The sequence below is a fragment of the Microtus pennsylvanicus genome, chromosome 5, assembly GCF_037038515.1.
Source record: "Microtus pennsylvanicus isolate mMicPen1 chromosome 5, mMicPen1.hap1, whole genome shotgun sequence".
In the NCBI taxonomy this organism is placed as follows: Eukaryota; Metazoa; Chordata; class Mammalia; order Rodentia; family Cricetidae; genus Microtus; species Microtus pennsylvanicus.
The window spans coordinates 41332629-41359614 of NC_134583.1; the positions used below are offsets into that span (position 1 = coordinate 41332629).

The following is a 26986-nucleotide window of genomic DNA, read 5'->3' on the forward strand; positions in this document are numbered from 1 at the left end:
ATAGCTCTGCTCTCTGAGGCACACGCGATGAAGCTCCGACCCAGGATGGACGTAGGCTAGAATCTCCCTGGTAAGCCACCTACCTCATGGGCTACACAGATATTAGAAATGGGCTAGTCCAGGTGCGAGAGTTAGCCGAAAAGAGGCTGGATAGTAATGGGCCAAGCGGTGTTTAAAAGAATACAGTTTCCATGTAATTATTTCGCGTAAAGCTAGCCGGGTGGCGGGACACAGCCCACTGCTCATATTACAACAGCCATGAGGGCGGCCGGGTGCCTGGGACGCAGACCCGCTGCTCTTATTTCAACACAACAGACCCCCTCCAATAAAAAACAACATAATGTGGGTATTGCTTTTGCTCTTGGTTACCCATTACAACTAGATGATGCGATTTATTGCTGAAAACAGCACACAAGTTGGTTGAAGGACACAGAGAAATAAATTTGAAACTGACTAGGAATCTTCCCCCTGAGGGCTAGCTTTAATAGATGTGGGAAACAAAACATTACTGGGGGATAAAAGACATCGATGATATTATTCAACACTGGATCCTGCATAGTATAATATTGACCTAGTAGGCAAAATGTACAATAGGAGTGTTGACTGTTATGGGGCGATCATTTAATTTTTGTGGGATTTGAGGTTAACAGTAGGTTAATCATGCCTAGTACTGTAAAGCTGGGCAAAAGCTCATGGTTAGGAAGGAAATAGGTCCAACTGGGAAACCTGCTGTTATTTTGCCAAATTAATGTTGTCAAACTGCCTTCTAAATATTTATATTTATATACAAAGTTTTGTGTTGCTTTCTATCTTTATCAACAATGACTCATAACTGGTCAAAGTGTTGAAAATAAGTGACTGTAAATTCTCATCCCTGAATGGGACATCTGTATAATCCCTCCTGACACACAGACACAGACACACACACAAACACACACACCTCAGGAAACAACATGGAAGGGAGGACAGAAAGAAAGAGTTGGAGGTTCTGGCTATTACAAATCACACTGCTATGAACATAGATGAACAAATCTTTTGTAGTATGATAGGGCATCTCTTGGGTATATTCCCAAGAGTGGTATTGTTGGATCCTGAGGTAGGTTGACTCCCATTTTCCTGAGAAATAGCCACACTGATTTCCAAAGTGATTGCACAAGTTTGCATTCCCACCAGTAATGGATGAGTGTTCACCTTACTCCACATCCTCTCCAGCAAAGGATATCACTGGTGTTTTTGATTTTAGCCATTATGACAGGTATAAGATGGTATCTCAAAGTTGCTTGGATTTTCCTTTCCCTGATCTCTAAGGAAGTTGAGCATGACCTTCAGTGTCTTTTGGCCATTTGAACTTCTTCTGTTGAGAATTCTCTATTAAGTTCTGTACTCCATTTTTTTAATTGGGTTAATTAGTGTTTTAAAGTCTAGTTTCTTGAGTTCTTTATATATTTTGGAGATCAGGCCTTTGTCTGATGCGGGGTTGGTGAAGATCTTCTCCCATTCAGTAGGATGCCATTTTATCTTAATGACAGTGTCCTTTGCATTATAGAAGCTTCTCAGTTTTAGGAGGTCCCATTTATTAATTGTTCCCCTTATTGTCTGTGCTACTGGGTTTATACGTAGGAAGTGGTCTCCTGTGCCCATGTGTTGTAGACTACTTCCCACTTTCTCTTCTGTCAGGTTCAGTGTGGTCAGATTTATATTGAGGTCTTTAATCCATTTGGACTTGAGTTTCGTGCATGGTGATAGATATGGATCTATTTTCATTCTTCTACAGGTTGACATCCAGTTAGGTCAGCACCATTTGTTAAAGATGCTTTCTTTCTTCCATTGTATAACTTTAGCTCCTTTGTTGAAAATCAGGTGTTCATAGGATTGTGGATTAATATCCATTTCTTCAATTCGATTCCATTGGTCAACCTCTCTGTTTTTATGCCAATACCAAGCTGTTTTCATCACTGTAGCTCTGTAATAGAGTTTGAAGTCAGGTATGGATGGTAATGCCTCCAGAGGTACTTTTTTATTGTATAGAATTGTTTTGGCTATCCTGGGTTTTTTGTTTTTCCATATAAAGTTGATTATTGTTCTCTCAAAGTCTGTGAAGAATTTTGTTGGGATTTTGATGGGGATTGCGTTGAATTTATAGATTGCCTTTGGTAGAATTGCCATAGAATTTACTATGTTGTTCCTACCTATCCAAGAGCATGGGATAGCCAGAACCTGGAAACAACCTAGATGCCCCTCAATGGAAGAATGGATAAAGAAAGTACACATTAGAGTACTACTCAGTGGTAAAAAACAATGACATCTTGAATTTTGCATGCAAATGGATGGAAATAGAAAACACTATCCTGAGTGAGATAACCCATCCCCAAAAAGATGAATATGGTATGTACTCACTCACTAGTGGACTCTAGCCATAAACAAAGGACATTAAGCCTATAGTTGACAAGCCCAGAGAAGACAAATAACAAAGTGGACCCAAAGAAAAACATATATAGATCATCCTGGAAATTGGAAGCCGATAAGATCGCTGAGCAAAAGTTGGGAGCATGGGTGTGGGTATAGAGGTGGGGATGAGGTTGATGTAAGGGGAGGGGGAGAGGGAAGGGAGAAGGAAAAGACTGGCGAGAGCTTGGGGGAGTGGGAGGGTTGAGATGGAGGAAGGGCAGATATAGGAGAAGGGAAGAAGATATCTACATTAAGAGATCCATTTTAAGGTTGGCAAGAGACTTGGCTCTAGAGGGGATCCCAGGTGTCTATAGGGATGTCCCCAGCTAGGTCATTGGGCAGCAGAGCAGAGGGTGCCTGAACTGGCCTTGCCCTACTATCACACTGATGAATATCTTGCATATCACCATAGAACCTTTGTCTGACAATGGATGGAGATGGAGACAGAGACCCACATCGGAGCACTGGACTGAGCTCCCAAGGTCCAGTTGAAAGGCACAAGGAAGGAGAAGACAAACACGGAAGTCAGGACCACGAGGGGTTGGTCCACCCACTGAAGCAGTGTGCCTGTTCTAATGGGAGCTCACGAAATCCAGCTGGACCAGGACTGAATGCGATCAAACCAGACTCTCTGATTGTGGCTGACAATAGGGCTGACTGAGAAGCCATTGATAAAGGCACTGGGACTTGTTTCTACTGCATGTTCTGGCCTTTTGGGACCCTAGTCTATAAGGATGCACAGCTTCTTAGGCCTGGATGTAAGGGGGAGGGCCTTGGACTTCCCACAGGGCAGGGTTCCCTGCTCTCTCTCAAGCAGGGAGGGGGAAGGAGGAGGATGAGTGTGGGAGTGGGAGGGGAATGGGAGGAGGGGAAGAAGTGTAAATTTTTTTAATGGAAAAATCAATCAATCAATAAATAAAAAGATAAAGAAAGAAAGAGTTGGGGAATGCAGAGGGTGCCATAAAAAGCTTGTATTCGGGACATGATGTCTTAGTTCATACTAGCCGTGGCTGTCAGCGTCAAGTCAAGCCAGTCAACACCAGCATGGAGGGTGGAGACACAGTGGGCTTCCCTGATAGCTGAGGAACCCCCGGAAGTTAGTGACTGCTTGGGGAGAGTCAGTTTTGAGGGTGTAGCTTCTGATCCTTTGCACATGCTCTAGGGCATGGCCACACACCATGTACATATAAGGAGAACTGACAGGATATGGAAAAGAAGAGGACATGAAGTTGGGAGGGGGATGAGCTGGCAGGAATTCTGGGGGGCTGAGTGGGGAAAGTGGGGTTAGACAATCAAAATACATTGCATACATATATGAAATTCTCAAAGGATAAATTAGCTAATGATTTTTTTAAAGAATATATATTTTATTTATATCATTTTTTATTTCTTCCTCACAAAATCATCACAATTCTTTTCAGATCCTCCCATTAAGAGATACAACTTATTTTCTATTCCTTTCATCAAGTCTGGCTTTGTAATTTACTTGTTTTAATAGAATGGCAGAGGCGACCATATCACACTAGGCTGAGCATGTGTCCTAAGTGGCTTTGCAGTCTCTTTTGACTGCTGTTTTTGTAACCTCTGCCATTGCCTTTATGTAAAAAAGTTGAATCTTGGCCTGCTTGTGCTGATCAAGAAGCCTTATTTTAAGAACATTTTATATATATAGAAAGAGAGAGAGAAAGAGAGAGAGAAAGAGAGAGAGAGAGAGAGAGAGAGAGAGAGAGAGAGAGAGAGAGAGAGACTAAGCTATTGAGGACGGGTAAATCTTCAGATGGCCCAGTAGTTTCTCACAAATGCAAGAGTTTCCCGCTGAGAAAATCAGTTCCATCTTGGTTCACTAGAACCACCCAGCTTAACCCTTAAGCCACAGTATCATGAGTTTAAAAAATACTGGTTAAGAGCCGGGCTGTGGTGGCGCACGCCTTTAATCCCAGCACTCGGGAGGCAGAGGCAGGCGGATCTCTGTGAGTTCGAGGCCAGCCTGGTCTACAAGAGCTAGTTCCAGGACAGGAACCAAAAGCTATGGAGAAACCCTGTCTCGAAAAATCAAAAAAAAATAATAATAATGGTTAGGGCTGGAGAGATGGCTCAGCCATTAAAAGGCTCACAACCAAAAATACACAAAATCGTGCTTTCAAGCCAGTAAAATTTTAGAATAGTTTATAAATAGAAAAAGCAAATTGATGCCAATCAGTCAGAGTTTTGACTTAAAGAATAGCATTTAGAAGTATATCAACATGGTTATTATGGAGCAGTGAGCACTGGCTAAGGGGCAGCCTTACCTTAATTGGATTTCGATAGAAAGACTGCCATCCAGATGACGGAAATGACATGGCAATAATACGCTCTGCAGGTCAAAGTAATTGCTATGATGACTATCATAATAAAGATGACAAAACATATAAAAATTTCAACTACATATAGAAAAACTCCTTTTTTAAAAAAATAAAGACAACATTTGGAATAGAATAATAACATTCTCTGAATAATCTGAATGATTTACTATATTAAATTACTCGATATAATAATAACCATTAAATGGGTACAGTGATCCTAAGACTCAATTGGATCATCTATTGACCACAGATTTCTATAGGGCTAAGTCTGAAGCTTCCTCAGTATCAGTAAAATTTCTTTAACAAACCAAAGAAAACAGCCTGAACTCCAGTAAGTGCAGCAACTTCCAGAGAACTTTCCAGGCATGTGTCTCAGGAAATCTGAGAACAACAGAGTTGTTGTTTCTGGAGTTGTAAGGAGACTGGAAATTCTCCTGGGGTCCTTGGAACCACGGTTAACTACCTGAGCTGAATAAATAAAAGCCTACTAAGATTATAACCCATCCCACCTCCTGTACTGGTTTTAAGTGACATAAGTAGATATTCCCATTACCATGGTCACACTGCCACAATGGCATGTGTGCTCCTAGATAAAGAATCCTTTGAAATAACATTGCAGTAATCAAAAGAGAATGCAACATCTACTAGTCACACACAAAATGTCCAATTTTTATAAACAATATCAACAGGTAGGTTTCACAAACCAGTAACATAAGTGAGGTCCAGGTCAAACCCATCCTTCATGTATCGTCTTTTGTTTCCTGAAACCTGAATTGGAAAGTCATAAAGTTTTAGACACAGATCATCAGGAAAAAATAACAAAATACACAAATCTACCACCTGAAAGAATAAATGTGCTGCCACTCACCAGCCGCCTCAGCAACTTTTCAAGGTCTCTTTTTTGATGAGCCAGTTGCAAAATTCGTATCAGAATAAAAAGCCGCAGAGGTCGAAATACAATTCCCAATCTAAGTAAATTTATACATAAAAATTTAAGTACTCAGAATATTTGGTTACTGTGTGTTAAGTTTAACAGTCATTCATTCATTTTTGCTGGTGCTGCGGGCCAAGCATGCTCCTACTTCTGTTTTCAGTTTGGAACAGTGGTCCTTGGTCAGGGCAGCGTTCTTTTACTCCCATGTAGAAGACACTTTTGATTGTCATATTATGTGGGTGTGTTGCTACTCTATTAAGCGGATATGGGATAGGTGCCCTAATAAATGTTTCATCATGAATGACATCCTTTGCCAGAATTATTTGACCTAAAATGTCAATAATGTTAAGTTTGGAAAAGATAAACTCAGAATTTGTGGTTTAACACCATTTTTCTTTTTTTCCCCTGTTCTGTGAGTGTGCATGTTTGTGTGCTCATCAAAACACTGCCTGTGATATTAATATCAGTAAATAAAGAATCACTACTGCTGGTAAGGATATATCAGAAAATAGACTCAAATATTAGCCAAATAAGCTCACTGTTGTTTCTCCTACCATGTAAAACACCAAGGTAGAGAACTACTGCTCTAAAAACTGGGTATTTAATTTGTTTTTTTAATTAAATATTTATTTATTTATTATGTATACAATATTCTGTCTGTGTGTATGTCTGCAGGCCTGAAGAGGGCACCAGACCTCATTACAGATGATTGTGAGCCACCATGTGCTTGCCGGGAATTGAACTCAGGACCTTGGAAGAGCAGGCAATGCTCTTAACTGCTGAGCCATCTCTCCAGCCCTGGGTATTTAATTTGAAGCCATATGAACAAGGCACCATGAAGAGCTCTGTAAAGTTCTTCAAAGCATGGGCTATGGAGTGAAGGGGTGGCTCAGCAGTTAAGAGCACTTGCTCTTGTAGAGGACATGGGTCTAGTTCCCAGCACCCAGACGACAGCTCACAACCATCTGCAATTCCAGTTCCAGGGGATCGAGTTCTCTTCTCTGGTCTCTACAGGCACTGATGATGTATGGTGCATATATATACATGCATGCAAAACACCCAAACAAATAAGATAAAAATGAATAAGTGTTTTTAAAAACGATAAAAAATAAAGCATAGGGTAACAGGTTTTAGAGCCCCTAATTCATTGACTTTAAGGTGTCAACTGAGAGGTTGGTTGCTCAGGTTACTTCCAATATACAACACATTTAGTTGAATCCTAGATTGAAGTCCTAGGATGTTGGGGTACAGAAAGAAGCCAGTTATTTAACAAATGAATAAAACTGCCCCTGTGATCTTTAGACACACATATCTTTCTGTTCTACATTGCCACAGTAAAAAAGAGGGGGTAAGCGGGAGAGAAAGGAAAAAAAGGAGGGGGAAAGTTGGGGAGGATGAGGGAAGGGAAAGAAGAGAACCCTCCTAATAGACCCTACCAATTCAGACTTTGCCAGAGTCGTCTCATTCCTAGTACAACTGCCCTGCAAAACTTCCTGTCTGTGGTTGCCCACATTACCTCCTAGTTTCTTGCTATGCTTGTTATACTTTAGAGATATTAACTGGAGTCACTCAAATTATATACATGTTAAATAATCTCTTGGTTACAGGTAAATCCCCGGACTGCAATACTTTATATCTAAGGTATTTGTTATTGAAGCAAAAATGGGAATTTATGAAATTACATTACGTTCTGAAGTTAAAGTTGATATAAGAGGAGTCAAGTCTAGTTTTTCCCCTTTGTAATTTTTATTCAGTTAAAGATTGTTGGTGTGTATATCCTCAACAGACCCCTAAATACCAACATGTTTTAATTTCAAAGTACATGGAAATTTATATGAACACTTATTTGTAGACGACTTATCTGGAACAGCCAAGAGAGAGTTCAGTCAAAATAGTAAATAAAACCATGGGAAATGCAACAAATCAAAGGAAGCAAACAACTCAAAAAACATAAAAGTAGTAGTTTTGAGAGGTAAACAATATGTTTCATACATTGGGACATCTCTAAGAAACTTCTTCTCGTAAAACATGACAGCGATGGCGATGAGCAGAGTCACACCAATGACGACGGCGTCTAGGGTGTTCAGTAAGTCAGAAAAGTAATGTTGTCTCCTGGGGCAGAAAGATGGGAAAGTTATCTGACTCATCTCCATGAGGAATTCTGTCTTCAGCCCTATCAGTAGTCCCGGGATTCTAACCACTTACTGGCTCCTGGTCCCCACTCTGTCACCTGCATATAATTATGTTCCAAGAACAAGTGTCTTCTGGGTGTGTAGGCTGGCTGGAGCTGAGACTGGCCAATAAATTTTGAGAGTTACCACCTATGATGGGGTAGAGGTGGCCAAGCTGTTCATGCTTCTGTATGTAACTGCAATAAACTTGCTAATTCACCAAAATAAAAAGAGTCCTGTCTTAATCTGTTCAAAATGCATTATCAAAACTACTGAAGTAGTGGAAACATACATCAATATAGAGTTTTCACGTGGTAAAGCATCTATCCCCCCTCTCATCTATCACGTCTCTATCATCTGTTTATTATCTATCTATTATCTATCTATCTATCTATCATCTGTCTATCTATGTATCTATCAATCTATGTGTCATCTATCTATCTATCTATCTATCTATCTAAAGTGTCAAGATAGCAATTCATAATTGATAAGAGACAGAAGTAAACCACTGAGCAAGAGGCAAGAACTTCCTTCTCCTTTGTAGGTAGAGTACAGACAATATGCATTGCTGGTGAGCAGATGAAGCTGAATAAGGAGTATAAAGAAACTGGGAATGGGAAAGTATAGAAGAAACTTATATAAGGAGAGGATTCCATTATTTCAAACTCAGGACCTGGCTTTGTATGAATCCTGGTGTTTCAATGAACAAATATAGTCTGTCCAGGTCAAAAACAGACTTCCTTTCTTCATATGTGATTACTGGTATTCTAGAGAAAATTTCTTCTGATTTTGAGATAGCATCTATTTTTAGATGGATGTTTTTCAATTGTCGTAGTTATGGTTTATATTGCTACAATGAAATATTTGACCAAAACATAAGTTGGGGAAGAAGAGTTTATTTGACTTACACTTCCACAGTGATGTTTATCACCAAAGGAAAATAGGACAAATATTCAAGCAGAGCAGGAACCTGGATGCAGGAGCTGATGCAGAGGTCATGGAGGGGTGCTGCTTATTGTCTTGCTCCCTTTGGCTTGCTCAGCCTTCTCTCCTATAGAACTCAGAACCTCATCAATCACTAGTTAAGAAAATGCACTACAGCTGCTTCTTATGGATGACATTTCTGAATTGAGGTTCTGTCCTTTCAGATGACTTTTGTTTATGTGTCTGTTTTGAGGTCTGAGTTCCATAGGGTTCCTTAGAGGACTATCAGTGAAGGATTATTTACAGAAGCATAAACACCTTAGCAATGACTACATCACTGATGAAACTAGTGAGAGCCTTTTCCTCAGACTCTGGGAAACTGAGCAGTGGAGAACTATACTTAGCTCAAAAAAGTACACGAGGATAAAAATCCTCTTAGGAAAGGAGAGAAATTGCACTCTGAGATGCTCGAGAATAAAATGAAACTAGAGAATCTAGTCCCTGACTCCCAGAGCAATATAACCACAAAGTATGGCTTAGAAAACCATGGTCTGTTTTACTGCGATTTTGTTGATGGAAAGAATTTGCCTCTGAACTCTTCTGCACTGTAATATAATTGACATTTTTATTTATGTTGAAATATGAATTATTTGTGATGTATTCTTTTTGTTCTGTTTTTGTTTTTTGAGAGAGGGTTTCTCCGTGTAGCTTTGGAGCCTGTCTCTGCCTTCCAAGGGCTGGAATCAAAGACGTGCACCACCACAGCCCATGTGACTTATTCTTTAGTGTGTCATCACATTTGATTTGGAATTCAAGTCAATCAATGTAAATATTTGTACACTACTATAGTAGTTTGAATGTGCTTGGCCCCTATAACCTCAGGGAGTGACACCATTAGGAAGTGTGGCTTTGTTGGAGTGGGTATAGCCTTGTTGAAGGAAGTGTGGCTTTGTTGGAGTGGTATGGCCTTGTTGAAGGAAGTGTGGCTTTGTTGGAGTGGTATGGCCTTGTTGAAGGAAGTGTGGCTTTGTTGGAGTGGGTATAGCCTTGTTGAAGGAAGTGTGGCTTTGTTCGAGTGGTATGGCCTTGTTGAAGGAAGTGTGGCTTTGTTGGAGTGGGTATGGCCTTGTTGAAGGAAGTGTGGCTTTGTTGGAGTGGTATGGCCTTGTTGAAGGAAGCGTGCCACTGTAGTTGCAGGTTTTGAGGTTTTCTATCCTCAGGAAACTGCCCAGTGTTGCAGTCGACTTCCTGCTGCCTACAAGCCAAGACGCAGCCAGTACTACACCTGCCTGCATGCTGCCATGCTCCCAACAATGATGATAGTGGACTGAACATCTGAAGCTGAAACTGAGCCACCCAAATCAAATGTTTTTATAAGAGTTACTGCTGTCATAGTGTCTCTTCACAGCAATAAACCCTGAGATAGAAGTTGATACAAGGGACTGGGATACTGCGGGAATAGGACTGACCGTGTTTTGTTTAGAGAAATATGGACTTTGGGAGTTTGGGTTAGGAAAGCAGTGGAATGCTTTAAGCACTGCTTAATAGACTATACTCTCATGGAAGACAGTGTTTCTGAACATGATTTGATGAACTGTGGTTATCAAGAGGTTTCAGAGGAGAAGAATGTTAGTATGTGGCCTAGAGACTGGTCTTGTGATACATCGGTGAAGAAAGTGGCTGACTTTTGCCTTTGTCTGAAGAGTCTGCCTGATGCTAAAGTGAAGTGGTTTGGATTAATTCCTTTGGCCAAAGAAATCTCAACCTAGTATAGACACTGTTATGTGGTTATTTGTGGTAACTCTAATAAAGTTTTATAATTAAAAGGAGCAAACTGATCAGGGTAATTTACAAAATGTAAATTTTGAGGAGAGAAAGACCATTAGAAAGTACAGTCAAGATAAATGGCTGGAGAGATGGCTCTGTGGTTAAGAGTGCTGACTGCTCTTCCAGAGGACCCAGGTTCAATTCCTACCACCCACATGGCAGTTAACAGCTGTCTGTAACTCCAAGATCTGACACTCTCAGATAGACATACATGCAAGCAAAACACCAATGCAAATAAAATAAAAAAAAATAATGTATTTTAAAAAAAGATAAATGGATAAGAAATGCAATAAACAGAGTGATGACCTCAGGGCAAGATCTCACCTAGCTGAATTTTCAACTTGTAAAAAGGAACTAGAAAAAAGTTTAGAGCCAGGAGTGGTGGGGCAAGCCTTTATTCTCAGCACTGGGAAGGGAGAGGCTGGCTGATCTCTGAGTTTCAGGTTAGCCTGGTCTAGAGATCCAGTTTCAAGACAGCCAATCTTAGGCAGTGAAGAACAGAAAGCTGGTAAAAATGTAATTGAATGAGGAAGCCATGTTCCAGGCCTAGCAAGCAGAAAAACTTGTCAGCTTCCACCATGTGGTTCTAACTTTAGAGTTAGGGGTAGAAGAAATGGGTTAGGTAATGTGCTGCCACACCCGATGAAAACCATTGAGGCCGGGCAAGTGTCAGCGTTGTCACTGAATGGAGGCCTAGAGAGGCCATTTTGTGAAGCTATGAAGTTGAAGCCTGGATTTCCCTGGAGATCCCAAGATGTTGGAGATGCGAGAGTTGTGGGGTGTCTGCTGAGAGTAGAACCAGCCCAAGAGAAAGAAGTGTGCTGCAGTCAACAAAGCTGGATGGAGTTGGGGATCTAAAGACCATTTTGACATCAGACATGAAGATGCAGAATCTGGAATTTTCCCTGCTTGCTTTCCTTCTTGCTTTGGTCCAGCATTTCCTCAGTATGCTACCTTCCCTATATTTGGGAATGGTAATGCATATCCTGTGCCATTATGCATATCCTGCTGCAAGTATGTGATCATTTTTAATTTTAATTTTACAAGTGATTACAGTTAAGAGATTGAATGAATCTCAGAGGAGACTTTGAACTTTGGACTTTTAAACATTGTTGAGACTGTGACCGACTATGGTAAGTTAGAGTAAATGAATTTTGCATTATGAAACTGTTACAATTTTATGGATGCCAGGGATTGAAATGTGATAGTTTAAATGTAATTTGATTCCCATAATCTCATAGGTACTGGCACTATTAGGGGATACGGCTTTATAGGAGTAGGTATGACCTTGTTGAAGGAAGTATGTCACTGTGGGGGCAGGCTTTGAGAATTCCTATGCTCGGGATATTTCCCAGTGTTTCAGTCAACTTCCTATTACCTGCAAGCCAAGATATAGCCAGCACCATGTCTGCCTGCATGCTGCCATGTTCACCAACATGATTAATGAACTGAACCTCTGAAACTAAGTAAGCCGCCCTAATTAAACATTTTCTTTATAAGAGTTACTGTGGTCATGGTGTCTCTTCACAACAATAAAAACCCTAACTAAAACAATCACATACATGTTCCTTTTATTCATGAATGTAGAGACACAATTGAGAAAATCCTCTGCAGCGCATTGTTGTAGACAGAGGTGCAATGGCAGCACTGGCAAAGCTGCTCCACAGAAAACTGACTTTAGCTGATTGCTTTTCTGTGGAACAAACCTATGAGGAGAATCACTTTGATGGAGAACCCATTTTGTTGAGCTGACATGACAATTCTTACAGGATACTTGTTATATCACTGCAAAAATTGTCTTTATGCTTCAAAAAAATAAGTAAAATCACACTTACCCTTCTATATATACTCGAAGAAGAACATCCACAAGGAAAAACAAAGCAATAGCAAAAGAAACTGAACTATATTCCAGAGGAATATAAAATATGTTTTTATTAAGATGTAGATCTATAGCCACAAGAAATATGTCCAGAAAGATCAGCATAATTTCAAATATTCTAAAACAAACAAACAGAGAGAGTGAAGGTGCTGCCTCCATAGTGACACAATATTAAAGCCAATGCTCAGATGCCCCCAAAATTCCTTTTTAAAGCTAAACTGTCCTGTGACAGAAAGAACAGTGCTGCTTTAGAGTCTTAAGAAAATGTTCAGTTTTCACACAATAAAAGCAGTGATTAAAATCTGCACCAAGCCCCTCCACACTTCCTACAGCAGGGATGTCAGTTGAACACTTCTAAGCTAGAACAACAAATCTAAATTAAAGTCATAAGCTTCTCAGTGTAAACCCTTTAAATGCTCAGAATTTATAATGACTTTTTACAAATTTCTCATAATAAATGAAATCACATTAGTCCAAATAAGTTTAACTTTAGCAACAAAAAGAAGTGAAAGCATGAATAACATATTCCCTTTAAAACACACTTTCACCCGTAAATACACGATTACATATGCACGGGTTCACACATGGATCCTGCATACAGAACAGATACATGAGAAAGAATTCAATTTCATAAATATTGAATGATTAATTCAACTCTTAATTGTCCCAGACTTATTCTTGCATAGTCTCAAAAAACATATAAGATTATTATTTTCCTAAATTACAAAGATGAATCAACTCAACTTTAAAGTATGCTTTTTAAAACCTACCAATACAATTAAAATATTGCTAACTTGGGAGTTGGCAAAATAGTTCAGTAGTAAAACACCTGCCACTCATGCTTGAACTCCCCAGTTCCATCCACAGCATCTATGCAAAAGTAGGGTACAGGGGAGTGCAGCTCCTGTAATCTCATTCCTAGGCATATGGAGACAGAAGAATCTTGGGAAATCATTGGTCAGTCAGCATAGCCTGAGTGAATGACATATATAATGAGAGACCCTATTTACAAAACAATAAGATGACAAGACATTGAAGAAGATACCCAATGTTGAGATGTGGATACACATACGTATATACTCACACATCTGTACAAATAAGAACACCATACACATACAAAATTAATTTTAAAGAAAATAATTGCATTGCATAAATCTTTGTAATCATGTGTCAAATAAATCTAATTAAATACTAAAGTATTTCTGGAATTGAGTAATTTGGGGTGTATAAAGCATTTATATAACATTTAGCTTATAATTACAGAATTTAAAATTGTACTCTTTCCTATTTTTACATTTATAATCAGATAAAAATCAATATGTAACATTTAGATTTGAAAAAAGGTTATTCCATTGTACTTCATACTGCTTAGTCTTAACTAAACTTGCAAGATAGATTAGATTATATATTGTGGATGCATGAACTAATTTAGCAACACATTGATGCAAAAATTCTTTTATTTTGTTCTCTCTTATTTTTTTCAGGTCCCTTTTTATTAAATTTTTAAACATAAATGTCAAAAATATTTACTTCCATTTCAAGACCCTCACATACCTGAAGGCAACTGATGATACAAGGAAATAGGCTATTTCCTTAATCGTGTTCCTATAAAAGTTAGGAAAATTAAATCAATCACATATTCCTCCTAACATGTATTATGAACTTAGAAAAAAATAATTTATAAGTATAAATTTTACATAATATTCCTCATAATATGTATACCAAAATGTCCTATGCTAGTAATTAAAATATTTGTGCTTTTGCTTTTTTTGTGTTTCTAGCTAGAATACATGTGAATAAAACACCTTGCATTGGATATTTAGTAAACATATCTTGGCATGGAAAGCTCCAACTCCAGCTTTAAGGAAACATTGAGCTTGGGAACAGCCAATTAAAGCATCATGGATGGGGATGAAGAAGGCTGGCTTTTTAAAAAGGATTCCAGTGTCCACTCTTCTATCAGCAAATCGTCAGACTTGGAGATACCTCAGTGTCCTAGCAACAAAATGATGGTTTTCTTCTTAAAAATACAAATTAAAGCCAGGTGGTATTGGTGCATACCACCTCTTGGGAAGCAGAGGCTGAAAGATCTCTGTGAGTTCAAGGCCATTGTGGTTTAAAGAGCAAGTTCTAGGACAGTTGGGGCAGTTACACAGAGAAACCCTGTCTAGAAACAACAATAACTAAAGGAGGACTCCCAAACTCTTTCTTTAAAGCCAGTATTTTTCTAATATCCAAGCCAGGTAAAGATACAGCAAAAATATAGATAGATACTCCTTACAAACATAGATACAAAAAGCCCCAGTAAGATATTAGCACACTGAATAAAAACACATATTACAAAAGCATTCTCCATGATAAAGTTGGCTTAATCCTGTAAATGCAGTGTTGATTCAATAAACATAAGTCAATAAGTACAGTAAATCAAACAAATAACTTGAGAAAAGCATATGATTATGACAAGAGATGTAAAAACTGACATCTGACATGCTTCATGATAAAAAGTCCTGGAGAAGTAAACGTGGAAGTCGTGTTCTGGAGTAGGAGGTCCTTTTGTTTGTGTGTTGCTTTCATTGGTTAATGAATAAAGAAACTGCTTTGGCCTTGATAGGGCAGAACTTAGGTAGGCAGGGAAAGCTAGGCAGAATGCTGGGAGAAGGAAGGTGGAGAAGGAGTCAACACTGTGGATCCTCTTCCTGATAAACCACTGCCACGTGGCAATATACAGATTAATGAAATGGGTTAATTTAATGTAAGAGTTAGCCAATAGAGCTAATTGGCCAAGCAGTGTTTTAATAAATACAATTTCTGTGTTGTTATCTTGGATGTAAGCTAATGGGCGGCCTGGATGAACAAGTAACCCACTCCTGTAACAGTGCTCCTCAACATAATAAAGGCTGTATATGACAAACCCACAGTCACGTTGTCCTAAATGGAGAAAAACCCAAAGCAGTGTGTAAATGTACCACATTTTCCTTATCCATTCTTCGGTAGAGGGGCATTTACGTTGTTTCCAGTTTCTGGCTATGACAAACAATGCTGCTTATGTCTTTGTGGCACAATTGAGCATCCTTTGGGTATATACCCAAAAGTGGTATTACTGGGTCTTGAAGAAGGTTGTTTCCTAATTTTCTGAGAAATCACCACACTGACATCCAAAGGGGCTGTAACAGCTTGCATTCCCACCAGAAATAGAGGAGTGTTCCCTTTACCCCACAACGTCTCCAGCATAAGTTGTCATAAAAAAAATCATCACAGAAAAAAAAGAATAATACTGGAGGGATTGCCATTTCAGACTTCAAGATATAAAATAATAAAACCAATATGGCACCACCACAAGAGCAAACATGTATACTAATTGAACAAAATACAAGAACCAAGTATGTCTTTTTGTATCTGACAAATAGGCAAAAACAGCATTTTAAACAAATGGTGCCTGGAAATCTGGATATCCACATGCATGAGACTAAAATTAGACCTATATATCTTTATAGGATCTATATATGCAAGTGGATCAAAGACCTCAATTTTAAACCTGAAACACTAAAACTGCTAGAAGAAAACATGGGTTTTCCCTACAAGATATAGGTAGAGAAAAGCGTTTTCTGAACAGGACTTTATTTACCAAGGAATTAAGGAGAGAATTGACAAGTGTGGTACATTGTAAAAATAAAACCCTTTTATACAGCTGATGGAGGAAGGTCATTGGTTAAAATAAAAGAAACTGCTTGGCTCTCATTGGTTAGGACATAGGTGGGAGGAGTAAACAGAACAAAACGCTGGGAGGAAGAGGAAGTGAGGTCAGACCCCAGACTCCACAGCTCTCCTCTCGGGAGCAGACACCTCAGAGAGAGACGTCATGCCCCGATCCCAGGCAGACACACGCGATGAAGCTCTGACCTAGAATCTTCCCGGTAAGACCGGTGCACACAGATTATTAGAGATGGGTTGATTGGGATATCAGAATTAGCCAGTAAGGGCTAGAGCTAAGGGCCAAGCAGTGATTAAAAGAATACAGTGTCCGTGTAATTATTTCGGGTAAAGCTAGCCGGGCAGGCGGCTGGGGTGTTGGGGACGCAGCCCCGCCGCAGCTCCATATTACTACAAATGACGCCCAGACGTGTGGCTAACTGAGTCCACAGAAAGTCTGAGAAAGCTTGGAAAAGAATAGAGTAAAGCATGTTTCTTATGGCAATTTCTTGGGTCTACTAAGCAAGCACCTCATCTAAGAGAGGCTTCCTGACTCAGCTTCAGCTGCAAAGCCTGCAGCTCATTAAGAGGTCCTGCCACGAAACACTTAAACGGTGTTGATGAAAAGCTGAACGCATGCTTTTCGGTTTTCAGCCGTAGCAGGAAAAAAGCTGTGCCGTTTTAAAATGCCGGCTTTCTGGGCCATCCTGCCAGGGCAAACTCTGACTGTTTGAGGCAGGAGGGCCGGCTACAGAGAGAGGATTTGAGTGTTGTCTGTTGTGGCTAGCTGGCTGGCAAGGACCTTGAAATGCTATAAACATGGCTACAGCCAGTACCTCAGCCATGAGGCTGGAAAGCTAAGGATCCAGCCATCAATGCCACGGCTTTAGTCCTACTGAGATTGCTTGGTAAATTAAAGACTCATGTGGTCAAAAAAAAAGAGAGATATACAGTAAAGAGAGATTCAAAGACAGAGAAAATTTCTGAATGGTTTAAAATGTGTTAAAAATATATGCAGACTAAAAGTTAAAATTCTTAAAGTAAACCTCTGTGACTTCAAGGTGTGGTAGCACACGCCTTTAATCCCAGTGCCTAGAAGGCAGAGACGAACAGATCTCTGTGAGTTCAAGGTGTAGTAGCAAACACCTTTAATCCCAATGCCTGGGAGACAGAGACAGGCGGATCTCTGAGAGTTCAAAGACAGCCTGGTCTACAGGTCAAAGATATACACTCAAAAAGCAAAAAGTTAACCTAGGAATGTCACAGCTTAGATTCTTAAGCGCGTAGTGATTTAAAGGCGCAAATCAAAAGTGCTCCTGGATAGTAAAAAATTGCAGATTCACAATAGGACAGATTCAGACCACTAAATGAGTCACACTGTTGGATGAATGTACGTAGGCTTGGGAGAGAGAAGAAAAAGAATATAGAGAATAAAGTTAATGGTTTAAAAAGAAAAAAGTAAAAGTAAAGTCTTTAAAGAGACAGAGTACAGATAGTTATAGATATAAATAAAAATAAGCCACATAAAAATGGAAAATTCACAGAGAGTCTGGATTCTTTGTATTATTGTGTTTTCTTTAAAATTTTTGACTGTGAAGGAGCTAAGTACAGAGAGACATTTCATTATATGGGCTGCCAAGTGGAACCAGAACGGATATCATGAGGGTATGATTTCAAAATTTGGATCTAAGGATATGATACATTGGAAAAGAGTTTCTTATTTTGTTTTCACAGAGGATGAGACCCTGTTCATTTCTTCTATCCTGATTTGGTATGATAGACCACGACCTCCCGAAAAGTTCCTGTGAACACCCTCAAAAAATTACTTCGCTCAACTGCCAACTGAGATGAAACTAGCACACAGGTTATACCATGAAAGATCTAATTAACGACGCCCCCATTCAGCAGGAAGCAGTTTGGAGAGAAAAAACTGCGCCCATGTTCCCAAAATATTGTTTATAAATGTTCTTTTACATTTAAAGGGGGATATGATATAGGTATGAATAATTTGCATTAGTATAGATTTTGCTTTATTGATAGAGATTTAAGGTCAATTTTGTTATATGTATAAGTGTTTCTGATTTTGATTAAGGTATTGTGATTGTGTAGTTCATTTAAATATGTACTGTATAATTAAGAAATATAGGTTGTTAATGGATAATCATCGATAATAGTAAAGCTTGCAGTCATGTTAGTTAGATTTTCTAGATATATAGAGATGTATTTTAGATAGACATTCTTCATGTCTTTCAAAGATTACAGAATATGGCATTTTAAATGTTTTAATAACTTAGGGCTTTTCATGACAATGAGACACTCTGCTCCTGGCAGCACCAATCTACTTCAAGAGGAAGATGGGCATCGAAGAGGATCCGTATGGAGTTTGATAGCCATTTGGGCAAGAAACTGCTCTTGCCTGGACTATTGCATAAACTGGACACAGAGAACCCGCAGAGAGAGGACTACTGAACTTGCCTAAGGTGAGATGATCTTTCGGGGTTCCTGATTCATGAAAGAGTCCGCGAGACATTCTGCAGGACACAACAGATAGTGACTGAACTGACTTTGAATTTTCCTGCGTTATGGAAATGTCTGCTGGATACCATGGGCCTGAAGGCTGAAGATGAATGCCCCAACGGTACAGAGGAACTTTGGGTGACTGTCCAGGCAGCGAAATGTCTCTGTCATTTCTAGAGTTTTAAAAGTTGCTTTTTTCTTGTTTGCTTAGGTAGTATTGTATCTTTCTGGAGTCTTTGATGGAGTTAAGAATAGTTAGTTATAGTTTTCCTTTGTTATGATAAAGATTATTGTAACTTTTACTTGATAACTGTTTTGTTATATGTAATTTTGCTATGTTAAAGTTAAAGCCTTTTTTTTGTTTAAACTGAAAAAGGGGAAATGATGGAGGAAGGTCATTGGTTAAAATAAAAGAAACTGCTTGGCTCTCATTGGTTAGGACATAGGTGGGAGGAGTAAACAGAACAAAACGCTGGGAGGAAGAGGAAGTGAGGTCAGACCCCAGACTCCACAGCTCTCCTCTCGGGAGCAGACACCTCAGAGAGAGACGTCATGCCCCGATCCCGGGCAGACACATGCGATGAAGCTCTGACCTAGAATCTTCCCGGTAAGACCGGTGCACACAGATTATTAGAGATGGGTTGATTGGGATATCAGAATTAGCCAGTAAGGGCTAGAGCTAAGGGCCAAGCAGTGATTAAAAGAATACAGTGTCCGTGTAATTATTTCGGGTAAAGCTAGCCGGGCAGGCGGCTGGGGTGTTGGGGACGCAGCCCCGCCGCAGCTCCATATTACTACAGAATCCGGGGATCCCGAAACAAGAAGAATTGAACACCCTACTCCAGAAGAAATAGAAGAAATTGACTTTAAACGGAACTATAGGAAAATAATAGAGGACCTTAAACAGGAGGTGAAAAACTGCAATAAAGAAAAAGAGATGAAAAACAAAAAGGTAGAGGAAATGAATCAATCTCTCAAATATACCCAAGAAAAACAAGAGAAACAAGAAAAAGCAATCAAACAGGTAAGGGAAACGGTTCAAGACTTGAAGAATGAAATGGAGGTAATGAAGAAAACACAAACCGAGGGAAGACTAGATATGGAAAATCTGGGTAAACAAACAGGAACTCCAGACACAAGAATTCCAAACAGAATACAAGAGATAGAAGAAAGAATCTCAGACACTGAAGATATCATAGAGAAAATAACCGCACTGATCAAAGAAAACAGTGCGGTTATTCTCATCACAATTCTCATCACAAAACATTCAGGAAATCTGGGACACAATAAAAAGACCAAATCTAAGAATAATAAGGGTAGAAGAAGGAGAAGAAGTACAGCTCAACAGGGCAGAAAATATATTTAATAAAATTATATTAAGTCTTCCTTTCCCACCCAGCTTACATCCAGATCCCCCCACCCCCTGTTTCTCTCCCCCCCCTCCCTTCCTTGGTGGCAGAGCGCCTCCCTGCCCTGCCTGCTTGGGCGCTGGGTCCTAACCCAAAGCGGAGGGTAAAGGGGAGCTCAGTAGCTCCTTTGTCCCCATAGCCTGCCTGCAGCAAGCAGGGTGGGCCCTTTGTCTGCGAGCGAACCAAGCAGCACGGAGTTTCGATCAGGGCACCTAGTGAAACATCATTGTGGTGAGTGAGTGCTGCGGCACCCGGGAACAGCCCGCCTACACTTCCTGATCAACCTACGGGACTATACTGCCCGGTACCTCCTCTCTCTTCCTATCTCATCCAGCTTACATCCAGATCCCCCCACCCCCTGTCTCCCTCCATCCCTCCCTTCTGGGGCGGCAGAGCGCCTCCCTGCTCAGCCTGCCTGGGCGCTGGGACTGAGCCCGAAGGTGAGTGCAAAGGGGAAGGCGGTAGCTCCTTTGTCTCCATAGCCTGCCTGCAGCAAACAGGGTGGGCCCTTTGTTTGCGAGCTAACCAAGCAGCAAGGAGATCCGAACTGGACTCCAGGAGAAACATCACTGGGGAGTGACATCACTGGGAAGGTACATCAGTCGGCAAGAAGACCTGATCCTGTAAAAGAAGATTCATAGGAGAATATTGGGAGGAAGAGATGGGGAGACGCCAATGCAAGAATTCACCCAACAATCTGAAAAACAACACGAAACCACCAGAAGCCAGCGACCTCACAACAGGAGGACATGAAAACCTTAATCAAGAAGAAGGAGAAAAAACTGACTTCATGAGAGTGATTGACACCCATAAACAGCATATAAAAAACGCCCTTATAGAAATGGATGAGAAGTATAACAGAAAGTTCGAGGAATTGAGTATATCAGTGAATGATACCCTAGGAAAGCAAGGAAAAACAATCAAGCAGATAATGGAAACAGTTCATGACTTGAAAACTGAAATGGAGGCAAAGAAGAAAACACAAACAGAGGGCCGGCTGGACATGGAAATTCTAGGTAAACGAATAGAGACTACAGAAACAAGCATAACCAGCAGAATACAAGAGATAGAAGAAAGAATCTCAGATTCTGAGGATAACATAGAGAAAATAAACGCACTGATCAAAGAAAACAGCAAGTCCAACAAACTCTCATCACAAAACATTCAGGAAATATGGGACACAATAAAAAGACCAAACCTAAGAATAATTGGAGTAGAAGAAGGAGAAGAAGTGCAGCTCAACGGTCCAGAAAATATACTTAACAAAATTATAGAAGAAAACTTTCCAAACCTGAAGAAGGATGTATCTATGAAGGTTCAAGAGGCATACAGAACCCCAAATAGGCTGGATCAAAAAAAAACATCCCCTCGCCATATAATAATCAAAACACAAAATATACAGAATAAAGAAATAATAGTAAGAGCTGCAAAGGAAAAAGGCCAACTTACTTATAAAGGTAAACCTATCAGACTTACACCTGACTTCTCTATGGATACCATGAAAGCCAGAAGGTCCTGGATAGATGTACTGCAAAAAATAAGAGACCATGGATGCAAGCCCAGACTACTATATCCAGAGAAGCTTTCGTTCACTATAAATGGAGAAAAAAAAATTTCCAGGATAAAAACAAATTTAAGCAATACGTAGCCACAAATCCAGCCGTACAGAAAATAATAGAAGGAAAATCACTAACCAAGGAGTCCAACAAAGACCTCAATAACTCAGACTTCTAGAGACCCTTCACCAGCGCAACTCAAAGAAGGGAAACACACAAACCCTACTACTAAAAAAGTGACCAGAGTTAACAACCACTGGTCATTAATATCACTTAATGTCAATGGGCTCAACTCACCTATAAAAAGGCACAGGCTAAGAGACTGGATACGAAAACAGGATCCAACATTCTGCTGTCTACAAGAAACACACCTCAACCACAAAGACAGGCACCTACTCAGAGTAAAGGGCTAGGAAAAGGCTTATCAAGCAAATGGACCTAAGAAACAAGCAGGTGTGGCCATACTAATTTCTAACAAAGTTGACTTCAAACTTAAATCAATCAGAAGAGATGGAGAGGGACATTTTATACTCATAACAGGAACAATTCAGCAGGAAGAAGTCTCAATCCTGAATATCTATGCCCCTAATATAAAAGCACCCACGTACGTAAAAGAAACATTGCTAAAATTCAAGGCAGCCATCAAACCGCACACACTAATAGTAGGAGAGTTCAACACTCCTCTCTCACCAATGGACAGGTCAATCAGACAGAAACCTAACAGAGAAATTAGAGAATTAATGGAGGTAATGAAGCAAATGGACTTAACAGACATCTATAGAATATTCCACCCAAAGAGGAAAAAATATACCTTTTTCTCTGCAGCTCATGGAACCTTCTCGAAAATTGACCACATACTTGGTAACAAAGCTAACTTACACAGCTACAAAAAAATATTACTAACCACCTGTGTCTTATCAGACCACCATGGATTAAAGTTAGAATTCAACAACAATGCTACCCCCAGAAAGCCTACAAACTCATGGAAACTGAACAATCAACTACTGAACCATACCTGGATTAAGGAAGAAATAAAGAAAGAAATTAAAGTCTTCCTTGAATTCAATGAAAATAAAGAAACAACATACTCGAACTTATGGGACACTATGAATGCAGTCCTAAGAGGAAAGTTCATAGCACTAAGTGCCCACTTAAAGAAAACAGAGAAAGCACATATTGGAGACTTAACAGCACAGCTGAAAGCTCTAGAAAAAAAAGAAGCAGACTCACCTAGGAAGAGTAGAAGACTGGAAATAATCAAACTGAGGGCTGAAATCAACAAAATAGAAACACAGAAAACAATCCAAAGAATCAATGAATCAAGAAGCTGGTTCCTGGAGAAAATCAACAAGATTGACAAACCCCTATCCAAACTAATCAAACGGCAGAGAGAAAATTTGCAAATTAATAAGATCAGAAATGAAAAGGGGGACATAACCACAAACACAGAGGAAATTCAGAGAGTCATTAGATCTTACTACAAAAGCCTGTATGCCACTAAACTGGAAAATGTAAAAGAAATGGACACTTTTTTAGATAAATACTAATTACCAAAATTAAACCAGGACCAGGTGAACAATCTAAACAGACCTGTCAGTCACGAAGAACTAGAAGCTGTTATCAAAAACCTCCCTACCAAAAAAAGCCCAGGGCCAGATGGTTTCAATGCAGAATTCTACCAGAACTTCCAAGAAGACCTAATACCTATACTCCTCAATGTATTCCACAATATAGAAACAGAAGGGTCATTACCAAATTCCTTTTATGTAGCTACAGTTACTCTGATACCAAAACCACACAAAGACTCAACCAGAAGAGAGAATTACAGGCCGATCTCACTCATGAATATCGACGCAAAAATCCTCAACAAAATACTGGCAAACCGAATCCAAGAACACATCCGAAAAATTATCCATTATGATCAAGTAGGCTTCATTCTTGAGATGCAGGGCTGGTTCAACATACGAAAATCTATCAATGTAATCCAGCATATAAATAAACTGAAAGAAAAAAACCATATGATCAGTTCATTAGATGCTGAAAAAGCATTTGACAAAATTCAACATCCATTTATGTTAAAAGTCTTGGAGAGATTAGGGATACAAGGGTCATACCTAAATATAATAAAAGCTATATACAGCAAGCCGACAGCTAACATCAAATTAAACGGAGAGAAACTCAAAGCCATCCCGCTTAACTCAGGAACACGACAAGGCTGTCCACTTTCGCCATACCTCTTCAATATAGTGCTAGAAGTTCTAGCAATAGCAATAAGACAGCATAATGGGATCAAGGGGATTCGAACTGGAAAGAAAGAAGTTAAACTTTCGTTATTCGCAGATGATATGATAGTGTACATGAGCGACCCCCAAAACTCCACCAAAGAACTTTTACAGCTGATAAACAGCTTTAGTAATGTGGCAGGATACAAGATCAACTCCAAAAAATCAGTCGCCCTCTTATACACAAAGGATATGGAAGCAGAGAGGGAAATCTGAGAAGCTTCACCATTCACGATAGCCACAAACAGCATAAAATATCTTGGGGTAAATCTAACCAAGGAAGTGAAAGATCTATTTGACAAGAACTTTAAGGCATTGAAGAAAGAAATTGAAGAGGATACCAAAAAATGGATGGACATCCCTTGCTCTTGGATTGGGAGGATCAACATAGTAAAAATGGCAATTCTACCAAAGGCAATTTATAGATTCAATGCAATCCCCATCAAGATTCCATCAAAATTCTTCACAGATCTGGAGAGGACAATAATCAATTTTATATGGAAAAACAAAAAACCCAGGATAGCCAAAACAATCCTATACAATAAAGGATCTTCAGGAGGCATTACCATCCCTGACTTCAAACTCTATTACAGAGCTACAGTAATGAAAACAGGGTGGTACTGGCATAAAAACAGAGAAGTCGACCAATGGAATCGTATAGAAGACCCGGACTTTATCCCACAAACCTATGAACACCTCATTTTCGATAAAGGAGCTAAAAGTATACATTGGAAGAAAAAAAGCATCTTCAACAAATGGTGCTGGCATAACTGGATGTCAACCTGTAGAAGAATGAAAATAGACCCATATCTATCACCATGCACAAAACTCAAGTCCAAATGGATTAAAGACCTCAATATCAGCCTGAAAACACTGAATCTGATAGAAGAGAAAGTGGGAAGTAGTCTACAACACATGGGCACAGGTGATCGCTTCTTAGGTATAACCCCAGAAGTACAGACATTAAGGGCAACATTGAATAAATGGGACCTACTAAAACTGAGAAGCTTCTGTAAAGCAAAGGACACTGTCACTAAGACACAAAGGCAACCCACTGACTGGGAGAAGATCTTCACCAACCCCACAACAGACAAAGGTCTGATCTCCAAAATATATAGAGAACTCAAGAAACTAGACTTTAAAATGCTAATTAACCCAATTAAAAAATGGGGCACTGAACTGAACAGAGAATTCTCAACAGAAGAAGTTCAAATGGCCAAAAGACACTTAAGGTCATGCTCAACTTCCTTAGCAATCAGGGAAATGCAAATCAAAACAACTTTGAGATATCATCTTACACCTGTCAGAATGGCTAAAGTCAAAAACACCAAGGATAGCCTTTGCTGGAGAGGCTGTGGAGGAAGGGGTACCCTCATCCATTGCTGGTGGGAATGCAATCTTGTGCAACCACTGTGGAAGTCAGTGTTTCGGTTTCTCAGGAAATTCGGGATCAACCTACCCCTGGACCCAGCAATACCACTCTTGAGAATTTACCCAAGAGATGCTCTATCACATGTCAAAAGCATTTGTTCAACTATGTTCATAGCAGTATTATTTGTAATAGCCAGAACCTGGAAACAACCTAGATGCCCTTCAATGGAAGAATGGATGAAAAAAGTATGGAATATATACACACTAGAGTACTACGCTGCGGTAAAAAACAATGACTTCGTGAATTTTGCATGCAAATGGATGGAAATAGAAAACACTATCCTGAGTGAGGTATCCCAGACCCAAAAAGATGAACATGGGATGTACTCACTCATAATTGGTTTCTAGCCATAAATAGGGGTCACGGAGTCTACAATAGGCGAATCTAAAGAAGCTTAGTAAGAAGGTGAATCCAAGGAAAAACATATAGTTATCCTCTTGGTTAAGGGAATTAGACAAAATTGCCGGGGAGAAAAGTGGGATCTTGGGGGTGGGGTGGGATGGGGGTAAGGGGAGATGGGGAGAGAAAAGGTAGAAGGGAAGGAGGGGGGACGTGGGGAAACAGGAGGATCGGGATAAAGGAAGGTTGGATAGGGGAGCACGGAACCACAATTCTTAGTTAAGGGACCCACTTTAGGGTGGGCAGGAGACTTGACCCTAGAGGGGCTCCCAGGTGCCCAAGCTTAGGTCCCTATATAGTTCCTTGGACAGCTGAGGATAGTGAACCTGAAATGACCCTACCCTAGAGCAATACTGACTAATATCTTGCATATCATCCTAGAACTTTCATCTGGCGATGGATGGAGATAGAGACAGAGACCCACACTGGAGCACTGGATTGAGCTCCCAAGGTCCCAATGAGGAGCAAAAGGAGGGAGAACATGAGCAAAGATGTCGGGACCACGAGGGGTGCACCCACCCACTGAGACAGTGGAGCTGATCTACTGGGAGCTCACCAAGGCCAGCTGGAGTGTTACCAAAAAAGCATGGGATAAAACTGGACTCTCGGAACATGGCGAACAATGAGGGCTGATGAGACGCCAAGGACAATGGCATGTGGTTTTGATCCTACTTAATGTGCTGGCTTGGTGGGAGCCTAGCCAGTTTGGATGTTCACCTTCCTTGATATGGACGGAGGGGGAAGGACCTAGGACTTACCACAGGGCAGGGAACCCTGACTGCTCTTTGGACTGGAGAGGGAGGGTGAGAGGAGTGGGGGGAAGGGGAGAGGGGTGGGAGGAGGGGGAGAAGAGTGGGAGGAGGGGAGAAGAGTGGGAGGAGGGGGAGGGAAATGGGAGGATGGGAGGAGGTGGAAATTTGTTTTTTTCTTTTCTTTATTCTCCTTTTATCAATAAAAAAAGAAAAAAATTATATTAAAAAAAACTTTCCCAACCTAAAGAAAGATATTCCTATGAAGGTTCAAGAAGCATACAGAACACCAAATACACTGGATCAAAAAAATTCCACTCGCCATATAATAATCAAAACACAAAACATACAGAATAAAGAAAGAATATTAAGAGCTGCAAAGGAAAAAGGTCAAGTTACTTATATATCAGACTTACACCTGACTTCT

General features: G+C 40.0%; 1 protein-coding gene across 1 annotated transcript in view; it reads right to left on the bottom strand.

Moving 5' to 3' along the window:
* The window catches only part of LOC142851251 (phosphatidylinositol 3,4,5-trisphosphate 3-phosphatase TPTE2-like), a 105188-nt gene that overhangs the window by 39536 nt on the left and 38666 nt on the right, over positions 1-26986 (bottom strand). Inside the window, exons 7-12 of the mRNA XM_075975141.1 lie at positions 14080-14130; positions 12482-12643; positions 7717-7836; positions 5659-5758; positions 5495-5558; positions 4737-4801 (exon numbers count right to left, since the gene is read on the bottom strand). Of these exons, the coding sequence (XP_075831256.1) occupies positions 4737-4801; positions 5495-5558; positions 5659-5758; positions 7717-7836; positions 12482-12643; positions 14080-14130 (562 nt within the window). The remainder of the gene's footprint in view (positions 1-4736; positions 4802-5494; positions 5559-5658; positions 5759-7716; positions 7837-12481; positions 12644-14079; positions 14131-26986) is intronic.